This window comes from Theropithecus gelada, chromosome 16, assembly GCF_003255815.1.
Source record: "Theropithecus gelada isolate Dixy chromosome 16, Tgel_1.0, whole genome shotgun sequence".
Classification (NCBI taxonomy): Eukaryota; Metazoa; Chordata; class Mammalia; order Primates; family Cercopithecidae; genus Theropithecus; species Theropithecus gelada.
This window is the reverse complement of record NC_037684.1, coordinates 60,550,645-60,569,588: the sequence shown is the minus strand read 5'-3', so window position 1 is coordinate 60,569,588 and position 18,944 is coordinate 60,550,645. Positions and strand designations below refer to the sequence as shown.

The 18,944-nt window shown below is 42.6% G+C and overlaps 1 protein-coding gene across 1 annotated transcript in view; it reads left to right on the top strand.

Annotated features, from left to right (window-relative positions):
- Nucleotides 1–16,061, top strand: part of UBE2G1 (ubiquitin conjugating enzyme E2 G1) — a 105,231-nt gene extending 89,170 nt beyond the window's left edge. The window contains exons 5-6 of the mRNA XM_025362958.1: nucleotides 2,103–2,226; nucleotides 12,782–16,061. Of these exons, the coding sequence (XP_025218743.1) occupies nucleotides 2,103–2,189 (87 nt within the window). The 3' untranslated portion in view covers nucleotides 2,190–2,226; nucleotides 12,782–16,061. The remainder of the gene's footprint in view (nucleotides 1–2,102; nucleotides 2,227–12,781) is intronic.
- Nucleotides 16,062–18,944: the final 2,883 nt, after the last annotated feature.

Below are 18,944 nucleotides of genomic sequence, written 5' to 3'. Positions count from 1 at the left end.
AAGTACAAAAATTAGCTGGGTGTGGTGATGTGTACATGTAGTCCTAGACGCTCCAGAAGCTGAGGTGGGGGGATTGATTGCATGAGCTCAGGTGTTCAAGCCTGCAGTGAGCTATGATCACCGCTGCACTTCAGCCCAGGCAACATAGTGAGACCTTATCTCAAAAAAAAAAAAAAAAAGAGAGAAAAAGAAGTGACAGTGACAGTCTGGGGAAAAAAGAAATGGTATTTATGTCATTCAAAGCTGTATGGCTATATAGCTATATGGAAGACAAAGCAGGTACTAAACTGAAAATAAGGGTTGGAGGAAGAGGTGTCATTTAAATTCCAAAATGAAGGAGTAATTGTTTTTGGCACCAATACCCACACTAGCAGTTCTTTTATTTATTTTTTGTTTTTTCTGAGACAAGAGTCTCGCTCTGTCGCCCAGGCTGGAATGCAGTGGCACGATCTCGGCTCACTGCAACCTCTGCCTCCCGAGTTCAAGCGATTCTCCCACCTCAGCCTCCTGAGTAACAGGGATTATAGGCGTGTGCCACCATGCCTGGCTAATTTTTTTGTATTTTTAGTAGAGATGGGGGTTTCACCATGTTGGCCAGGCTGGTCTTGAACTCCTGACTTCAGGTGATCCACTTGCCTCTGCCTCCCAAAGTGCTGGGATTACAGGCATGAGCCACAGTACCTAGCCTAGCAGTTCTAATTATAGTATTCTTCAGTATATTTATACAAAATTTATATATTATCATTATTATTTTGGGAAAGTTAACATTTTGATATAGGTGAGGGAAAATGTTGAGTATACAGACTTTCAGTTAATCTCTATTTTCAGTCCCTCTTTTTTTTGAGCGACGGAGTCTTGCTCTGTCGCTCAGGCTGGAGTGCAGTGGTGCGATATTGGCTCCCTGCAACGTCTGCCTCTCAGGTTCAAGCGATTCTCCCGCCTCAGCTTCCCAAGTAGCTGGGACTCCAGGCGTGCGCCACCATGTCCAGCTGATTTTTGTATCTTTTAGTTGAGATGGGTTTCATCATGGTGGCCAGGCTGGTGTTGAAGTCTTGATCTCAGGTGATCCTGAGGTCCTGCCTCGGCCTCCCAAAGTGCTGAGATTATAGGTGTGAGCCACCATGCACGGCCTCAGCCCCACTTTTTATTCAGGCTCTTCTCAGATTTGCCATTTCCAAATGTTAGCTTCTTTAGGCCTCTGTTTAATAGACCCTTTTCCCTTTGTTTCCCCTCTCCCCCAATTCCTCTCTGTCTGGCTCTCTCTCTCTCCTTCCCTTCTCTTCCCCTCCCCTCATTACCCCACTGTTCTGTTCCATTTTTGCATGTCAGACAGTGACAGTGATAATTGTCATGTGTTTTTCTCTACACTAGAAATGGTACTTAGTATCATCTCAATATGATGCATCCCACCTACCTACCTTACGTTGCAGACATGTTTATGTTTATATTCTGGTAGTTTCCAATAGGGAGAGTTGGTAATCCTTCAGATTAGCAACTGAATGTCTTTTTTTATTTTTTATTTTTTTGAGACAGAGTTGCTCTGTCGTCCAGGCTGCCGTGCAGTGGCGCCATCTCAGGTCACAGCAACCTCTGCCTCCCCGGTTCAGGTGATTTTCCTGCCTCAGCCTCCTGAGTAGCTGGGATTACAGGCATGGGCCACCACGTCTGGCTAATTTTTGTACTTTTACTTTCAACATATTGGTCAGGCTGGTCTCAAACTCCGGACTTCACGATTCACCCACCTCGGCCTCGCAATGTGCTGGGATTATAGCCGTGAGCCATGGCGCCTGGCCTGAATGTCTTATTTGTGTATTTTAACTTTCTTTTTCAGTGTAATACAAAACTGTAAATGTTCTTTTGTGATCTTTTTCTTTTTTAAAGATAATTTTTAATGTAGAGGGAATTTGCATAGGAGATTTCTGCCTGTATATCCTGGTAGTGTCTTGCAAAAGTATGTCTAACTGCTTTCTACCTTATCAGCTTTATAATATTTTTGAAGTGGACAAATCACCAAGGGATTACATTCAAAATTAAAATAAATATTTGAGATTATAAAGAGGAGTTTGCATGATATCACTTGATACTGCTTTTTTAATCTACAGAAAGAATGGAGGGAAGATAGAAATGGAGAATTTAAAAGAAAAGTTGCCCGCTGTGTAAGAAAAAGCCAAGAGACTGCTTTTGAGTGACATTTATTTAGCAGCTAGTAACTTCACTTATTTCAGGGTAAGTTTATTTTAAATATCATACTTTTGTGTTTTTGTAAGTATCATATTAGTTTTTGGAAATTGTATGATTTGGGTATTTGAATTACATTTTTTCATTGACTTCATTTTTTAATGGTATTATCCAGTAGTCTCGTTCTTAAAACTACTGTATAATCTGCTTGCTTTTCTCCTAAGACATCAACTGTTTTTGACTAGATATTCTGCTTTCATATGGCTAGTATGCTGGTGGCCTATTTCTTTTCACTGATGGTAAAGTTTCTAATGATAAGGTTCTTATTTCAGTTTAGTTTCTTTGTTTGACTTTTTGATCTAGCATCCTGATCACTTGGGCACTAATGTTTCTTACATCTTTTTTTGTTTTTGAGACGAGTCTCGCTCTGTTGCCCAGGCTGGAGTACAGTGGCGCGATCTTGGCTCTCTGCAAGCTCTGCCTCCCGGGCTTACGCCATTCTCCTGCCTCAGCCTCCCCAGTAGCTGGGACTACAGCACCTGCTACCATGCCCGGCTAATTTTTTGTATTTTTAGTAAAGATGGGGTTTCACAGTGTTAGCCAGGATGATCTCCATCTCCTGACCTCCTGATCCGCCCGCCTCGGCCTCCCAAAGTGCTGGGATTATAGGCATGAGCCACCACTCCTGGCCTCTTATATCTTCATATACTGTATTATGTAGGGTATAGGCAAGACTATTAGCCATCTACCTATTCAAGGTTGGTCTTCTGGCTGGGCGCAGTGGCTCATGCCTGGAATCCCAGCACTTTGAGAAGCCGAGGTGGGTGGAACACCAGAAGTCAGGAGTTCGAGACTAGCCTGGACAACAAGGTGAAACCCTGCCTCTACTAAAAATACAAAAATTAGCTGGGCCGTGGTGGCGTGCACCTGTAATCCCAGCTACTCCGGAGGCTGAGGGAGGAGAATCACTTGAACCCAGGAGCCGGAGGTTGCAGTAAGTCAACATCGCGCCATAGCACTCCAGCCTGGACAACAGAGCAAGACTCTATCTCAAAAAAAAAAGCAAAAAACAAACAAAAAGAAGTTGGTCTTTACAGATAGGGCCAGTAGTAAAAACTTGCCTTTCATTGTATAACATCTGTCTACAGTTTATGTTAGGTCTAGAAAGGAGTCAAAGATGGAAGGCACCCATCTACCTTAGAAGAGGAAATAATATAGATTAATTGCCCACATGTGGGTTATTTGGTCTCTTCTTTTAAAAAATTAAATATTGAAATGATAGAAACTGAAGTGAAGACTATCCTTTCAGGGGTCGTTTCTATAGTTTGTTACTATAGAAGTTTTCTGAAGGCTTAGAGCACCAAAGGATACAACATTGAGCTTGTTTCAAATTCAGCTACTTTGATTCAGCAAGCTGCAACAGTTAAAAACATAGCAGAAAATATTTATTTAGTATCTCTGTCTCTGAAAAAGGAATAGTTCTGCAGGTTTGTGAATAAGGTCTAAGAGTTGTCCAGCTACAGAAACAAGATGCCAGATGATTCATAAGACCTATTTGTGACATTTAAATTATGCAATAAAAGACCTATTGATTTGTGAGGGTTAAGGGAGAAACTGAAATACAGTGTCTAAAAAAATCACACTTCATGGTACATCTTGAATCTACCTATTTTAAGAAAACGAACATTACCATTATCTTCTGTCCCCTACACGCCACTGCTTTCTTCTGTCTCTTTCTCATATTCCTAATTCTGGGTTTACTATTGCTTTTCTTCATAATTTTACCAAATTTGCATTTTTAAACAATATATTTCGTGATTTTGAACTGTTTATATGTGGAATGATAAGGAATGTATTCTTCTGTTACTTTTATTGCTCAACATTCTTCAGGTTGATCTGTGTTGTTGCAAATAGGTGTATTTCACAAGTGTGCTGTTTCATTTGGTAAATCACTGCTCTACTCCTTACTGTCATTGCAGTTATTTTCTGAATTGGTGTAGGGGTGTTTTTCTTTTTCTGTGATAGAGGGTGGCTCTCCTTGTTTCCTGATTTGCATGTACTGTAAGAGTTTCTCTAGGGTATATACTTAGGGGTGGAATTGTTAAATCAAGGGTACACGTATGTCATTTTGACTAGATAATGCCAAATTATTTTCTAAAGTGTTCCTTCTTTACATAGTCCCATTGGCAACGATAAATGTTCCCTTTGCGGCCGGGTGCAGTGGCTCATGCCTGTAATCCCAGCACTTTGGGAGGCTGAAGCAGATGGATCAGAAGGTCAGGAGTTCAAGACCAACCTGGCCAATATGGTGAAACCCTGCCTCTTCTAAAAATATAAAAAATTAGCCAGGTGCGGTGGGAGGCTGAGGCAGGAGAATTGCTTGAACCCGGGAGGCAGAGGTTGCAGTGAGCCGAGAGCGTGCCACTGCATTCCAGCCTGGGCAACGAGAGCAAAACTCCTTTCCAAAAAAAAAAAAAAAAGATTCCCGGCCGGGCATGGTGGCTCACGCCTGTAACCAAGCACTCTGGGAGATGGACAGATCACCTGAGGTCAGGGGTTCGAGATCAGCCTGGCCAACATGGCGAATTCCCGTCTCTACTAAAAAATACAAAAATTAGCTGGGCATGGTGGCTTGGACCTGTAATGCCAGCTACTCGGGAGGCTAAGGCTAGAGAATCGCTTGAAGCCAGGAGGTAGAGGTTGCAGTGAGCCGAGATTGCACCACTCCCTTCCAGCCTGGGTGACAGAGCAAGACTCTGTCCCAAAAGAAAAAGAAAAAAAAAGAAAGATTCCCTTTGCTTCGTATACTCAACAACATTTGAGATTATCAGAAATCTGAAAGATTATCAATCTGACTTGGCATGGTAGCTCATGCCTGTAATCCCAGCATTTTGGGATCTCATCTCAATGGGCAGATTACTTGATGTCAGGAGTTCAAAACCAGCCTGGTCCATGTGGTTGAAACCCTGTCTCTACCAAAAAAATATAAAAATTACCAAGGCGTAGTGGTGCAGTCCTATAGTCCCAGCCACTCGGGAGGCTGAAGCAAGAGAATTGCTTGAACCCTCTCAATCTGGATATTGTGGACTTAGTATGCATTGCCCTAGTTACCAATGAAACTGCGTATCGTTTCATGTGTTTGACCATTGAGGTTTTCTCTGCGAAATGCATGCTCAGGTTTTTAGACTACTTTTTCAGTTTGTTGATTTGTATACTTGTTCTTCTATTTTCTTTCTTTTTTTTTTTTTTTGAGACGGAGTCTCGCTCTGTTGCCCAGGCTGGAGTGCAGTGGCCGGATCTCAGCTCACTGCAAGCTCCGCCTCCCGGGTTTACACCATTCTCCTGCCTCAGCCTCCCGAGTAGCTGGGACTACAGGCGCCCGCCACCTCGCCCGGCTAGTTTTTTGTATTTTTTAGTAGAGACGGGGTTTCACCGTGTTAGCCAGGATGGTCTCGATCTCCTGACCTCGTGATCCACCCGTCTCGGCCTCCCAAAGTGCTGGGATTACAGGCTTGAGCCACCGCGCCCGGCCTCTTCTATTTTCTTCATGGTATCCTTTGGACAAACTGAGGTTCATATATATATATATGTATATATATATATATATTTTTTTTTTGGCAGAGTTTCACTCTGTCGCTCAGGCTGGAGCGCAGTGGTTCAGTCTCAGCTCACTACAACCTCCGCCTCCTGGGTTCAAGCAATTCTTGTGCCTCAGCCTCCCAAAGTGCTGGGATTACAGGCATGAACCACCGCACCCGGCCTGAGGTTCTTAATTTTAATGCAGGTGAACTTACTAGTCTTTTTCCTTTATGGATTTTACTTTTCGTTTCTTAGCTAGAAAGCCTGCTCTTTTTTTAACCACCAAAAATCTGTTTTGCCTTTCATATTTGGGTTGAATCCACTGAAATTGATTTTTGTGTATGGTATGAGGTAGAGGTTGAACATTAACCCCCTTTTCCCCTGATGTATAACTGTTGACTATACCATTTATTGACAAGTCCTTGCTTTCACCACTGGTACACAGTGCTTGTTATGTTATAAAATCAGATTTCCAACACATCAACCAGTATGTGTTGATCTGTTTTGGGCTTTTTTTTTAGTTGGAGTTTTGCTCTCATTGCCCAGGCTGGAGTGCAACAGCGTGATCCCGGCTCACTGCAACCTCCACCTCCCAGGTGCAAGCAATTATCCTGCCTCAGTTTCCCAAGTAGCTGGGATTACAGGTGTATACCACCACTCCTGGCTTATTTTGTGTTTTTTAGTAGAGACGGGGTTTCACCATGTTGGTGTCTTGAACTCCTGACTTCAAGTGATCCACCTACCTTGGCCTCCCAAAGTGCTGGGATTACAGGCGTGAGCCACAGTGCCTGGCCATGGGCATTTGTCTTTTTCAACGGTTGGCTTGTTTATCTTAATTTTAATTTGTTATTTTTGTGATTAAATGTATCAGATGCGAAGGTTTAAGTCAGAAGTAAAGCTAAAGTCTATCCACCATTTATTCTGTTTTCATGTTTAATATCTCTGGTTTCTAGAAAAAATTTAGATGTGCTTTTAGATCTTCTTCTTATAACCAGAAGTGCTCCCCTTTACTACGAGATATACCATGCAGTCTAAAAATTGTTCCTATTTTCACTACCTTTTAAAAATCTGCTAGGGAAGTAAATGCCTCAGTAAGTACCTAAACCAATCGTTAGTTGAACTAAAAGTGTAATCATTTAAAAATTGGATTAAATATACATCACACCAAAATCTGTGACTTCACTTGTGTGTTCTAACAATGGGTTATACTCAGAGTATAGTATGCTAGCTTGTCCAGCCTGCAGCCTGTGGGCCACATGTATCCCAGGACAGCTTTGAATGCAGCCCAGCATAAATTCGTAAAATTTCTTAAAACATTAAGATTTCTTTTTCTTTTTTCCTTTTTAAGTTCATCAGCTATGGTTAGTGTCAGTGTATTTTGTGTGGCCCCAGACAATTTGTCTTCCGGTGTGGTTCAGGGAAGCCAAAGGATTGGGCAACCCTGCTATATCAAATGCTTAAATAAATGAGTTTGTCTTCTTTTTATTGAGATGTGCACCTAATTTTTAAATGTCATTGTCATTACACGATTTTTTTGTATTTAGGCTTTATACCATGGAAACCTGTTTCCTTAGGCCGGGCACGGTGGCGCATGCATGTAATCCCAGCACTTTGGGAGGCCGAGATGGGTGGATCACTTGAGGTCAGGAGTTCAAAACCAGCCTGGCCAACATGGTGAAACCCCGTCTCTACTAAAAATACAAAAATTAGCCAGGCGTGGTGGCGGGTGCCTGTAATTCCAGCTACTTGGGAGGCTGAGGCAGGAGAATCACTTGAATCCCGGAGGCAGAGGTTGCAGGAGGCAGAGGCAGTGAGCCAAGAGAGTGAGACTCTGTCTCAAAAAAAAGTATAAAGATACCTGTTTCCCCAAGTCCGGCTTTGTAGACTGAATAGTCAGCAGCCTCACCGGTCTCTTGTCAGAGGCTGGCTTTTCTCACGGCTTTGTCACCACGCACTTTCTGAGTATTTTTTGTGTTTTCAGTCATGTGATGGGACATAGATGTGAACGAAAACTCACTATAAACACTTGAAAAATGTATAGTCTGGGCTGAACTGAAAATGAAATCAATTTAAGATTATTTGAAAATACATATTTATCTACATTCAAGTCCATGAGCCACACATATTTTCTCAAAATGCACAGATTACTGTGGATGCTGCTTGGCCCAGGCTTTATCTCACATTTTGTTAGTGTTTACACCTCGCCCTATAATAGAGATTATTAGTTTCTTATACCTTATGTTCTAATTCAGCTGTGGGGTAGGAAGAATAGAGAGGAGAAGGAAACAAATCCTCCCCTTGGCACGGATCAGCACCATGGCTACTGCATACCACTGGAAAGGAGGGCTCTGCTCGGCATTAAGGCTAGAGGGACTGTATTCGTTCTTTATTGCTACCTAACAAATTACTAAAACGTAGTGGCTTGAAACAACATTTATTATCTCATGATTTCCATGGCCATGGGATCTGGGTGTGACTTGGTTGACTCCAGGTCCCTCACAAGGCTGTGGTCAAGGTGTTGACTCAACTGGGGTGCATCTGCTTCCAAGCACGACTGAGTTCCTCCTCACTGCCTGTTGGCTGGAGTTCTCCCTCAGTTCTGTCTCCTGCAGGCCTCTCCGTGAGTCAGTTCACAACATGGCAGTTGGCTTCATCAGAGGGAGCAGGTGAGAGAGGGTGAGCCCGGTGTCAGCAGACTGCCTTGAGGGAAGCAGTCATTCCCAAGCTTCTGGAATCCCTGGTGCTTACCTGCATTCCATGACTAGTGGATTAGGTGGGTGGAGTTGGGTTTGTACAGAGGCCTGGTCAACTGGCTCTTTTGTCTTGTTTGGGAATTCTCGGGAAGGTCATTCCAACATAGTATTGACTGAGGCCTTTGTTTCAACTACCTTGAATTAGTTTATCTTCTCCCTTTGTCTAAGCTTGCATCCCTCACTCTTGTTTTTGAGAGCACCTCCTGACAAACCTCAAATCTCTGCTTCAGAATCCATGTCCTGGGGAACTGCCCCAGCGTAAGTGCTATGCATCATGTAACTCCGCACAGTAAGGTAGAAGGCTATGCGTCGGGTAACTCAGCACGGCAAGGTAGAAGGCTGCCCGCCTTACCTCGTTGCAGATGTGGGGCATGAGTCCATAGTGATTTCTCACACATTTGCAAAGGCACTGTCCTCTTGGGGAAGGAGGGAACACACAGAATACGACAGATACATTATACTGGCCTGTAAAGAGCTGTTTGTCTAGCCAGGTAGACCAAGCATAAAATAAAGTAAGGTTAAACCACATTAAAAACTTCAGTGGAGGCCAGGGGCAGTGGCTCATGCCTGTAATCCCAGCACTTTTGGAGGCCGAGGTGGGTGGGTGGGAGTTTGAGACCAACATGGCAAGACCGCTTTCTACTAAAAATAGAAAAAAAATTAGCCGGGATGGTGGTGCGCGACTGTAATCCCAGCTACTCGGGAGGCTGAGGCAGGAGAATCACTTCAACCTGGGAGGCGGAGATTGCACCACTGCACTCCAGCCCGGGTGACAGAGGGCGACGCTGTCTCCAAAAAAACAAAAAAAGGCTTCAGTGGGATTAGAAGCAGACCATGACTCAATTTTGGGTGTTAGAAGTAGGGCTGCTGGTGACATTGCAAGTCTCCAGAGTAGAGATGAAGATCTGTTTGGTGTAGAAAGAGCAGTACTTACCAGGGTCAAGGACAACAGCTTGGAGACTGCACATTTAGGGGACAGGAGGAAGAGACAGAGACTGGCTTGGTAACACGCAGGAGAGTTAGGAGAGTGAGTTCTCACAGAGAGCTCGGAAAGGAAGTTGGTGTTAGAGCTGCTCACCAATCTCATGGTAGAAGAAGAGGAGCAGCACGGCCCCAGTGTGGGGGAAGAAGTCAGTGGATTGGTGATGGGTCAAGAGTACACTGGGTGACTGTGTAGGGTGATTTGGAACTTTTGGAAGCATTTTTTGTGAAGGGTAATGGGGAAAATTTCATTGGTATTGGCTGTTTTCACTTACGAGATCATTGAAACACTTAAGATCATTGAAATACTTGCCTGTGATTGAAGAATTACTTTTATTTTTGTCATTAACATCAAAAAGTGGCTTCTATTTGGGAGCACATTGGTCTGTTTTATATATCTTTTTAGATCTTTTTAGAAGATTCGGTTTTGTAGCCATATGGAAAATTAAAGACTTGACTCTAGTTTTAGAAATATTAATAAATGGAATAAGACACTCAAGTTCTTTGGTGGTAAACCATCTCCAGATTTTTAGGTTAAAAAGCAGGCATAATTATGAGAAAATTTGAGGCAAATGACCAGTGCAATTGATATAATTTCAATTAATATTGAAACATAAATTCTATGAAGTGGATATGCTTGAAATGTAAATGACTGTTTCAAGTCAGCACCATTTATTTGCAGTGCTGTGCTGGTAATTCAGTTTTCACGTTTACCTTTCTGGAGAAAAGAATGACAAAACCTGCCTTTTCGGTACTGAGGCCTTGTCTCTTTAGAATTTAGTATAAGTTTTATTAAAAGGGAAGAGGGATGGATTTTCCTTTTCCCCTGCTGAAAAGGGTAATGCTATCTAAAACTGGAACTATGCTATTAAAAGGCTAGGTCACCTGATTTTGTGTTTTTTAAGATGGGAGTCTTGCTCTGTTGCCTAGGCTGGAGTGCAGTGGCGTCCTCCCCTGCCCTGTTCTGCTCCTTTTTTGAGACAAGGTCTCACTCTCACTGTCACGCAGGCTTCAGTGCAGTGGTACACTCATGTCTCACTGCAGCCTTGAACTCTGAGCTCCAAGTTATCCTCCCACCTCAGCCTCTCGAGTAGCTGGGACTACAGGCATGTGTCACCATGGCTGGCTAATTATATTATTTATTGTAGAGACAAGGGTCTCCTGTTGCCCAGGCTGGTCTTGAACTCCTGGTGTCTAACAGTCTTCCCACCTTGGCCTCCCAAAGCGCTGAGACTACAGGCAGGAGCCTCTGTGCCTGGCCATCTCTTGAGTTTCAGTGTATGTCTTTTGATTTTCTAATAAAAATATGTATGTGCATATGTGTATCTGGTGAAGGTGATATATTTGTTATTTAGTACATTTCATGCTTTGCTAAGGGCCATTTACATTGATTGGTACATGTATTTTGGAAAGACATTTAGCAGTCGTTCTACCTCTCAGGATCTTGCAGGGAGGTCGTCTAAACAGCTTTCTTTCTCCCCACAACAGAGCTTTTGCTATGGTTGCATTTGAGTGATTGTAAAATTGATAAATTTGGCCGGGCGCGGTGGCTCACGCCTCTAATTCCAGCACTTTGGGAGGTCGAGGTGGGCAGATCACGAGGTCAGGAGATCGAGACCATCCTGGCTAACAGGATGAAACCCCATCTTTACTAAAAATACAAAATATTAGCCAGGCATGGTGGTGCACGGTGGCAGGCGCCTGTAGTCCCAGCTACTTGGGAGGCTGAGGCAGGAGAATAGCGTGAACCCGGGAGGCAGAGCTTGCAGTGAGCTGAGATCTCGCCACTGCACTCCAGCCTGGGTGACAGAGCAAGACTCTGTCTCAAAAGAAAAAAAAAAAAGATTGATAAATTCATGTTGGGCTTCAGAAGGCACGCTGAATTTTGAATATGTCTGGTGTGAGTTAAAATTTGCCATAACTCTTAAGTATATTTGGCTTCTCTGTGAGGAATTTAAAATTATATCCCTTGATTTCTTAGTCATCTTCTGTTTGAATTCTTTTGCCCAAAATTGTGCATGGCAATAGATTCAGAGTTTCTGAGTTCTTTGGAACACTTGACTTAAAGATGTAATCCTAATAGGTGTTTCCTTTTCTGCTGTCCTTGGCGCCCCCACCCAGCCCCCTTTCAAAGCACATATTAATATAATAAAGACTCTGAAAAGTGAGACTTTTAAAGCTTTAACCACTGGGTTCAGTAGCACATGGCTGTAATCCCAATGCTTTGGGAGGCCGAGGTGGCAGCGTTGCTTGAGCCTGTGGTTCAAGACCAGCCTGGGTGACGTGGTGAGATCCTGTTTCTACAAAAAAATTTAAAAATCAGCTGGGCATGGTGGTGTGCACCTGTGGTCCCAGCTATTTGGGAGGCTGAGGTGTGAAGACCACTTGAGCGCGGAGGCTGCGGTGAGCCGTGTTCATGCCATTACACTCTAGCATGAGGGACAGAGTGGGACCCTGTCTCAAATAAATAACAAACAAAAACTTCAACCTAGTGTTTTTCTAACTTTTTGAACAGGAAAGCCATTTATTGGCTATGTGAACTTATCTCACCTTTAGACGGGGAGACTCCTTCATAATGGTGATGTGAGCATTCAGAAAATGAGTTTGTAAAGCACTTAGCATGCTGCTGGGCATGTAAGACTTGATGAGATGGTCCTGCTTTTTACGTATATGTGTTCTTGACTTACAGTCTAATTTAACGATACGAGGCCAACAGATTGAAAACAGAAACTGTAATTGGGATGGAGGGTCATTTGTGGCAGGCTTTGTGGAGAAAATGGGTTTGAAGGGAGCTATAGTGAGGTGAATAGAATTTAGCAAGTTGGGAAGTGTGGCAATCTTAAGCTGTTTCTCTGAATATCCTCAAATGTTTAAATCACTTGACTTTTAAATCTTCTCTTATGGATTCTAGATTTAATATAAGTTGAAAGACATTTGAAGTATTGAAAAATCTAAATTAGCGCTGTCCATTAGAACTTTCTGTGATGATAAAGACATAGCTGTGCCGTTCAGCTTGCCAGTCACTAGCCACATGTGACTGTTGAGCACGTAAAATGTGGTTAACATGACTGAGGAACTACATTGTAAATTGTACTTAATGTCAGTTAATTTACATGTAAGATTGAATAGACCCTCGTGGCTGTGAGCTACCATAATAGACAGAGACAAAGTGAGCTCAGAATGAAATAAGGATTTGTTGCCCAATAAATCTAATACGGAGAAAACCTACTTACAGTTAATTCTTTTGTAATTGATAAATTGACTATATAATGTTGTTTTTGTTGTTGTAGGTCTCCAATTGAGAAACATGGCACTGTTTTTCCTGCACTCTACCCACCTATTGCTGGACTTCTGTTGTACAAGTTGGCAAACACTGGCTGGAACTGGGCTGCAATAAAACATGCCAGTTATCAATGCTGACAAGAGCCTAACAAGTGCCAACTTACAGATGATTACGCATTTGGAATTCTAATGAACTGTTTTAACCTTCAGGAAGAATTGTAAAGACCTGTACATAGCACAACATGATCCGGATAATATATATACTGTTCATGTACATCCACAAATACACCTTGTACCAAATAATGCTTTCTTGTAGTAGAATAAGAATCGTGTAAATTCTAAAAGATTTTAGCAGGTTTTCTTTCCTATTCATTGTTTCTTATCAGTTTAAAAGGATTCCTTTAAGCATGTCAGATGAAAAGCAATTAGGATTAAAAGTTTCCATTTAATTTCCCTTAAACCATTGAGGCTTCATTAAACTCTTTTCACTTACTAAACTTTTGTATCTTCTTTGTTTTGACACACTCCCCTTTGCTTTTATCTCTTATCTGCCAGAATGTTCTCAAATGATTTAGTTCCAATACTGAAATACTTAATGAGCAATTACTTGATTTTTAATGATGACTTCAAAGGAGTCATCACTAGGTGCTTTGTCCTTTTTATATTCTAGTTGCACCCACCTCTTGGATTGGATATAGCAATAACATTTATTGGCTGTTGTGAGCTCTTGATCCCAGTCATTACCCCCCGAGAACTAAAAATAGATGGTTCTTAATTCAACTTATGGAAAATTTCCCCCAAACAATAGCAAATCTGACTTTTCCCCCTTCGGTTGCCCGGTATTAAGGTTGGATAAATGAAGCATGCACAGCTACAGGCTTTCTACCTAACTTCTGGGTTTGCTATTACAAATACTATTTACTCTCATACCCTTCTCCTTAGTCCTTCATATTTCTTTGCCTCTATTCTTCTATACTGCAGATTTTTCTCACCTATTGTACAAAGAAATTGCGATGTATATTTTCATGTAATTTGATTTTGGAATTCTGTCACCTTATGTAGTGAGTTCTTCCAAAATATAATTTTTTTTCAATAATTGTCAAGTTGTTGGCTTTTATTGTATTGAATGAAGGCTATAATACTGAATGCCAGAGAAGTGGTTTAGGAAAATCTCAGGTTGATTCCTTATGCAAATGAACTTTTAATACTTGAAAATCACATGGCCATGGCAGTATATGTATTTGGTTCTATCTAGACTCTCATGTGAATCTAAAAGCATTACAGGGGTAAACACTTTGCTATCTGACGTATCCCATCACTAACAATAGTACACTTGGATTTGATTAATGTTTGAGCTTAAATATATTTCATATCATACCGTTTTCTGAAACAACTTAAGCAATTGGTAAAATGAACATGTGCAGTGTTAAAGGCAGGCCCTAGGCTCCTTTATGTTGATTGTGAGGTTGTGTGTGGGAAGTAGTCTTTGGCTTATAAGGGATAGAACTTGAAACAGTAGCAGATGGGACATGGTGTTTGATTGTGAGAATCAGTGAGAATTCGTGCATCTCTGCTCTGTGGGGTTTGCAGAAATGCTTTGGCAGAAGAGTGAAGGAACTGCTGCCAAGAGCCCAGACCTCTACAAACGTTGTATGTCCTTTTCTAAGCAGAAATAAAATGGTTGAGGATGTCGTCACAGTAGAGAGTGATTTTTTTCTAAACCCCTGTCTGTTCTCTACTCCGAAGCATTATAAAAACCCGTAAACATTATACAAACCCACAAACCTTATAAAAACCCGTAAATGTGTTGTGACTGGAAATTGATTCATTGGAAACCAGTGTTCTTCAAGAACTTTGTGAGTTGGTTTTTTTCCAAAGACTCTGTAAAAATAGTTGCCCCCAAATGTCAGCACTGTACACCCTCAAGGGACTTGGAATGCAATCCTTTTTCCCTTTTTTTTTTTTTTTTAAGAAACTGGGTCTCTCTGTCACCCAGGCTGGAGTGCAGTGGCAACGATCATAGCTAACTGCAGCTTTGACCTCCTGGGCTCAAGTGATCCTCCTGCCTCAGCCTCCTGAGTAGCTAGGACTGTAGGTGTATGCCACCATGCCTGGCTAATTAAAAAAAATTTTTTTTAAGAGATGGGATCCCTCCCTTTTTACTCTTAAATCAGAAATTGTTCACATGGTGGTTGCTTGTGGCAAAATGGAGTTAGAATTTTGCTCTCCTATTGCTGTAATTCTGCTAGCAATCTATTGAGGTGAAACTTGGGATCTGACTCTTCAGCAAGCAGCAAATGACCTAGTAACTCAGGGACAACTATTTTTGAACTTTAAGTGCCACTTTAATGCAGTTACTTTGATAAAACCATGTGTGTTTTTTTTTTTTTTTTTTTTAAGGGCTAGCTCTATGGGAGTGGAAGTAAGAGCCAGGAATGAGTGTGTCTCTCTTCACGTGCTTTTCCACCTAGTGCCCTGACTCTGTTACACACTGAAACAGGCCTACATAGATGTTACGACTTCCCTTCCTCTGTCAGAGATGTCATCTGTGCCTTTCTCAGTGTTCATCTGATAATGTAAATTTAAATGCCTCTACATTTGATAATGAAACCCACACTCAGGTGACACTGAACCAGGTGGCTTTTGTTCCACCAGTGCCTCACCATCAATGTGAGGCGATTCTTCTCTGCTTTAGGAAAACGATATTTTCCCCCTGAACTTGTGCCAACCATCAACAATATTTCCTTAGATCTTATGGATTGTAGAACTGTTGGCTGTTTCCTAAATTTATTCCAAGTTCTCGTAGAGGCATGTAGATTTCAGTCTGTGCTCGTATGGGATAGACGATCTCAGTGGCTTTCTGGCCTCTTGAGTTCAAAATCCATATGAGGTTGACTTCTTGTTATTCTAAGGTAATGTGTGTGAGGTTATTCCACTAGTACTGTGATCACGTGGGTGTCAGTATCTTTAACGGCCTTCATTCTTGGTTGGGAAATTTGATTTGATGTGCTTGCTCACCCCCTACAAATTTGCCCGCTCTGGGCTGTGGTGCCTGTGTATCTTTGCCCCTCTGGTCTCCAGTTGGTGGAATTACCTTTTTTTGTACTGCCACTTCTCAGCATCTTTGAAATTTGACATAATGTTGCTTCGTTTCAGTTTTTTTAGTTCTGTAATTTGTTGATTGTATTTAACGATGTGAGTTCTGTTGTGATGTTGACTGTATTGTAAAGCACCTCGTTCATGTGATGGGTGCTCTATAAATCAATAAATGACGACTTAGAGGCTGTATCATGAGCTGTTTTGGTTTTAGGATGCAGGTCTCAAAAGCAAGTTGTGGGACTCTTTCTGTATAAACAGCACATGATGCCAAAGGGACCACAGGGAAACCTCGTATTTCACAGACTTTAAAGAAGGAACCAGAGACGTTAGCTTACCTTCCAAGCTGATGATGATGCTCTTTAGATTTCCAGGACGTGGCCACGCACCATTTTAACTCAGAGTCTGTGTGCACTGTGATTTAGAACCTTCAGGTGAGCACATATGAGCACATTATTGGGGATTTTGCCTTTGGCCTCAACTGGCTCTGCCATAAAGATAAGCTGGAAGGTGAGGAACCCAGACTCAAATGTGAACTGTCACATCTCAGTCACCACCTCTGTCCTCTAAACGGATGGGAAAATGCCCCAATATCTGCCCAGGGGTCATGTAGTAAGTTACTGATGAAAGAGGTAAGACTGAGTAGAGGACCTTCTTTACAAGATATACAAGATATCAACATCCAGCTTTTTATCCTGAATCCTTACAGATAGTTCATACGGAGTTAGCGTTAGGTGTTGAAAGCTTATTTGTCCTTGATATAAATCGCTAGTGACTATTAAGGCCTCTTCCTTACAAACTCGGAGAAATGAACGTGGAGTCAGACCTCTTATTCAGCTAAATTATAACCAAGGAAATCCCCCGAGAGGAGTTTTGGGAAGATTAGGGGTTATTTCCAGAGTGCAAATTCTCGACAAATATATTTGGAATAAACTTGTGGAAGGGTCTAGACAATATCCCCAAACTTACATCAGTTTTAGACATAATCAGCTACTCAAGGTATAGAGCCAAAACGTTTTATTTGCATGCTGCTTCAAATGCAAATGAAGAGGTTTTCGGTGGTGTATGTGAGGCACTAGGCTTCCAGGAAAGATGTGGATCTCCCTCTCCCTCTCATGGGATAGGGCTAATAACAACCTTATTAAATTCAACCCTTTCTGCCTTGGGGAGGCCCACAACCCTCAGGATTCAGTTCACAGATCACATTATTTGCTGGGCATGGTATTTCTGGTCAGTTTCAGATGTGTGTAATCTGGCTGCCAAGGCAGGATTAGGCTTTTTGGCTTGTTGAGTGGGTACTCCTCCCTGAGCTTTAGTGAAATGATGAAAGAATTTTGAATTCTGTTCACACAGGTAAATAAACTGAAGGAAAAGCCTTTCACAAAAGGCAACCAAACACATCCAAAGTCATAGGAGCAGCACAGAAAGTCCTAGGCAAGAAACTTGATTTTTTTCCTCCTCTCAGCAGTATCCAATGTTCACAGTGACTTCCATTTATTCCCAACAAGAGCGCTGGAAATCAGGTTTTTTCTTTTTGTTGAGCCTCTCTTTTGTGGCAAGCTTGTGCTATGTGTTTTTCCTAAAGGTTTTAGTCACATTCTTAGACGAAGCTTCCAAAGTAATAATTTCTCATGAGGAAACAGGCTCAGGTTAATTTGCCATCGCTGTGGAGCACACAAGTTGCATGGCTGGGATTCAGTTCCACCGCCTCCCTGACCTACTGGGTGCTATTAGCCCTTCTTCACAGGTCAGGAAACCAGAGCCCAGGAACACTGACTTTTCTAGGGTCGGAGAGAGCATGGATGTGTCGAGACTGGTACTTGACTCAGTTCATCCGAGTACCAGTGGAGATGTCCTCCTCTTCTCGCCCTGCCGTAATACCGCACTGCCTCCCGAGTCTGTTCCCCTGTGCTCTTGAAGCTAAGGCAAACGGCATTTATTCCCTTCCTGTTCTTCATGTACCTTGCCTGAGACACCACCACACTAAGTTCCTCTGAATCTGACTGCAAAACCTGAAGTGGGTCTAAACTGAACCATGCTCCAGTGCTCAGATTTTTCAAGACATCTGTATTTCTGGTTATAGCTAATGTTATAGCTCCATCCAAACCTGGTGGGTGTTGTAGTTTACTGAGTACTACGAGTGCTTTATTTCACAGGCTTTACTACATTCTCTGTAACTCTGGGGTTACAGGCCAGTAAGAGTCCCCCCAAAAGACAAGGGCTGGCTGGGCGTGGTGGCTCACGCCTGTAATCCCAGCACTTTGGGAAGCCGAGGTGGGTGGATCACAAGGTCACGAGTTCGAGACCAGCCTGACCAATATGGTGAAACCCCGTACCTACTATAAATAAAAAATTAGCTGGGCGTGGTGGCATGTGCCTGTAGTCCCAGCTACTTGGGAGGCTGAGGCAGTGAGGATCAAGGAGGTGGAGGTTGCAGTGAGCTGAGATTGCACCACTGCACTCCAGCCTGGGCAACAGAGCGAGACTCCATCTCAAACAAAACAAAACAAAACAAAACACACGAACAAAAACAACAGACAAGGGCCCAGGGATACCGTTAAGCCATTTCTAAGATGGGTACTTTGACCTCTGGTAGAGGGCTCCTTAGCGTGAGGTTGTGATGAAGAGGCAGTCAAGCCCCTGAGGTGAGCAGTCCCTTCAGGCGAGTTCTTCTTTGATCATGGACATCTAGTCCAAGCACACTCTGAAAGGGCACACGTTTGTTTATTCCTGCATGTGTGCTACTCAAAGGGAGAGGGTCTCTGGTTTTCATCAAATTCTCAAAGAGGGTCTTTAGGAACCATGGATTCTAGTCCCATTTCCTCAGGAAACAGGTAAAATCTGAGGGGCAGCATAAGGCTTGCAAGGACTTGCCCATCATCAACACAGCAAGTCAGCTGCGGAGCTAGACTTGAACTCAGGTCTCTTAACTCCCAGAATAGCACGCAGTGGAAACACCTCATCAAACATGTTGAGCGCCTGCTCTATTCCAGACCCTAGGCTGGTGCTGCTGAGGTGATGATGGTCATCACGCAAAATCGGGAGTCAGCAGTGACGGTACTTTACAACAACTTC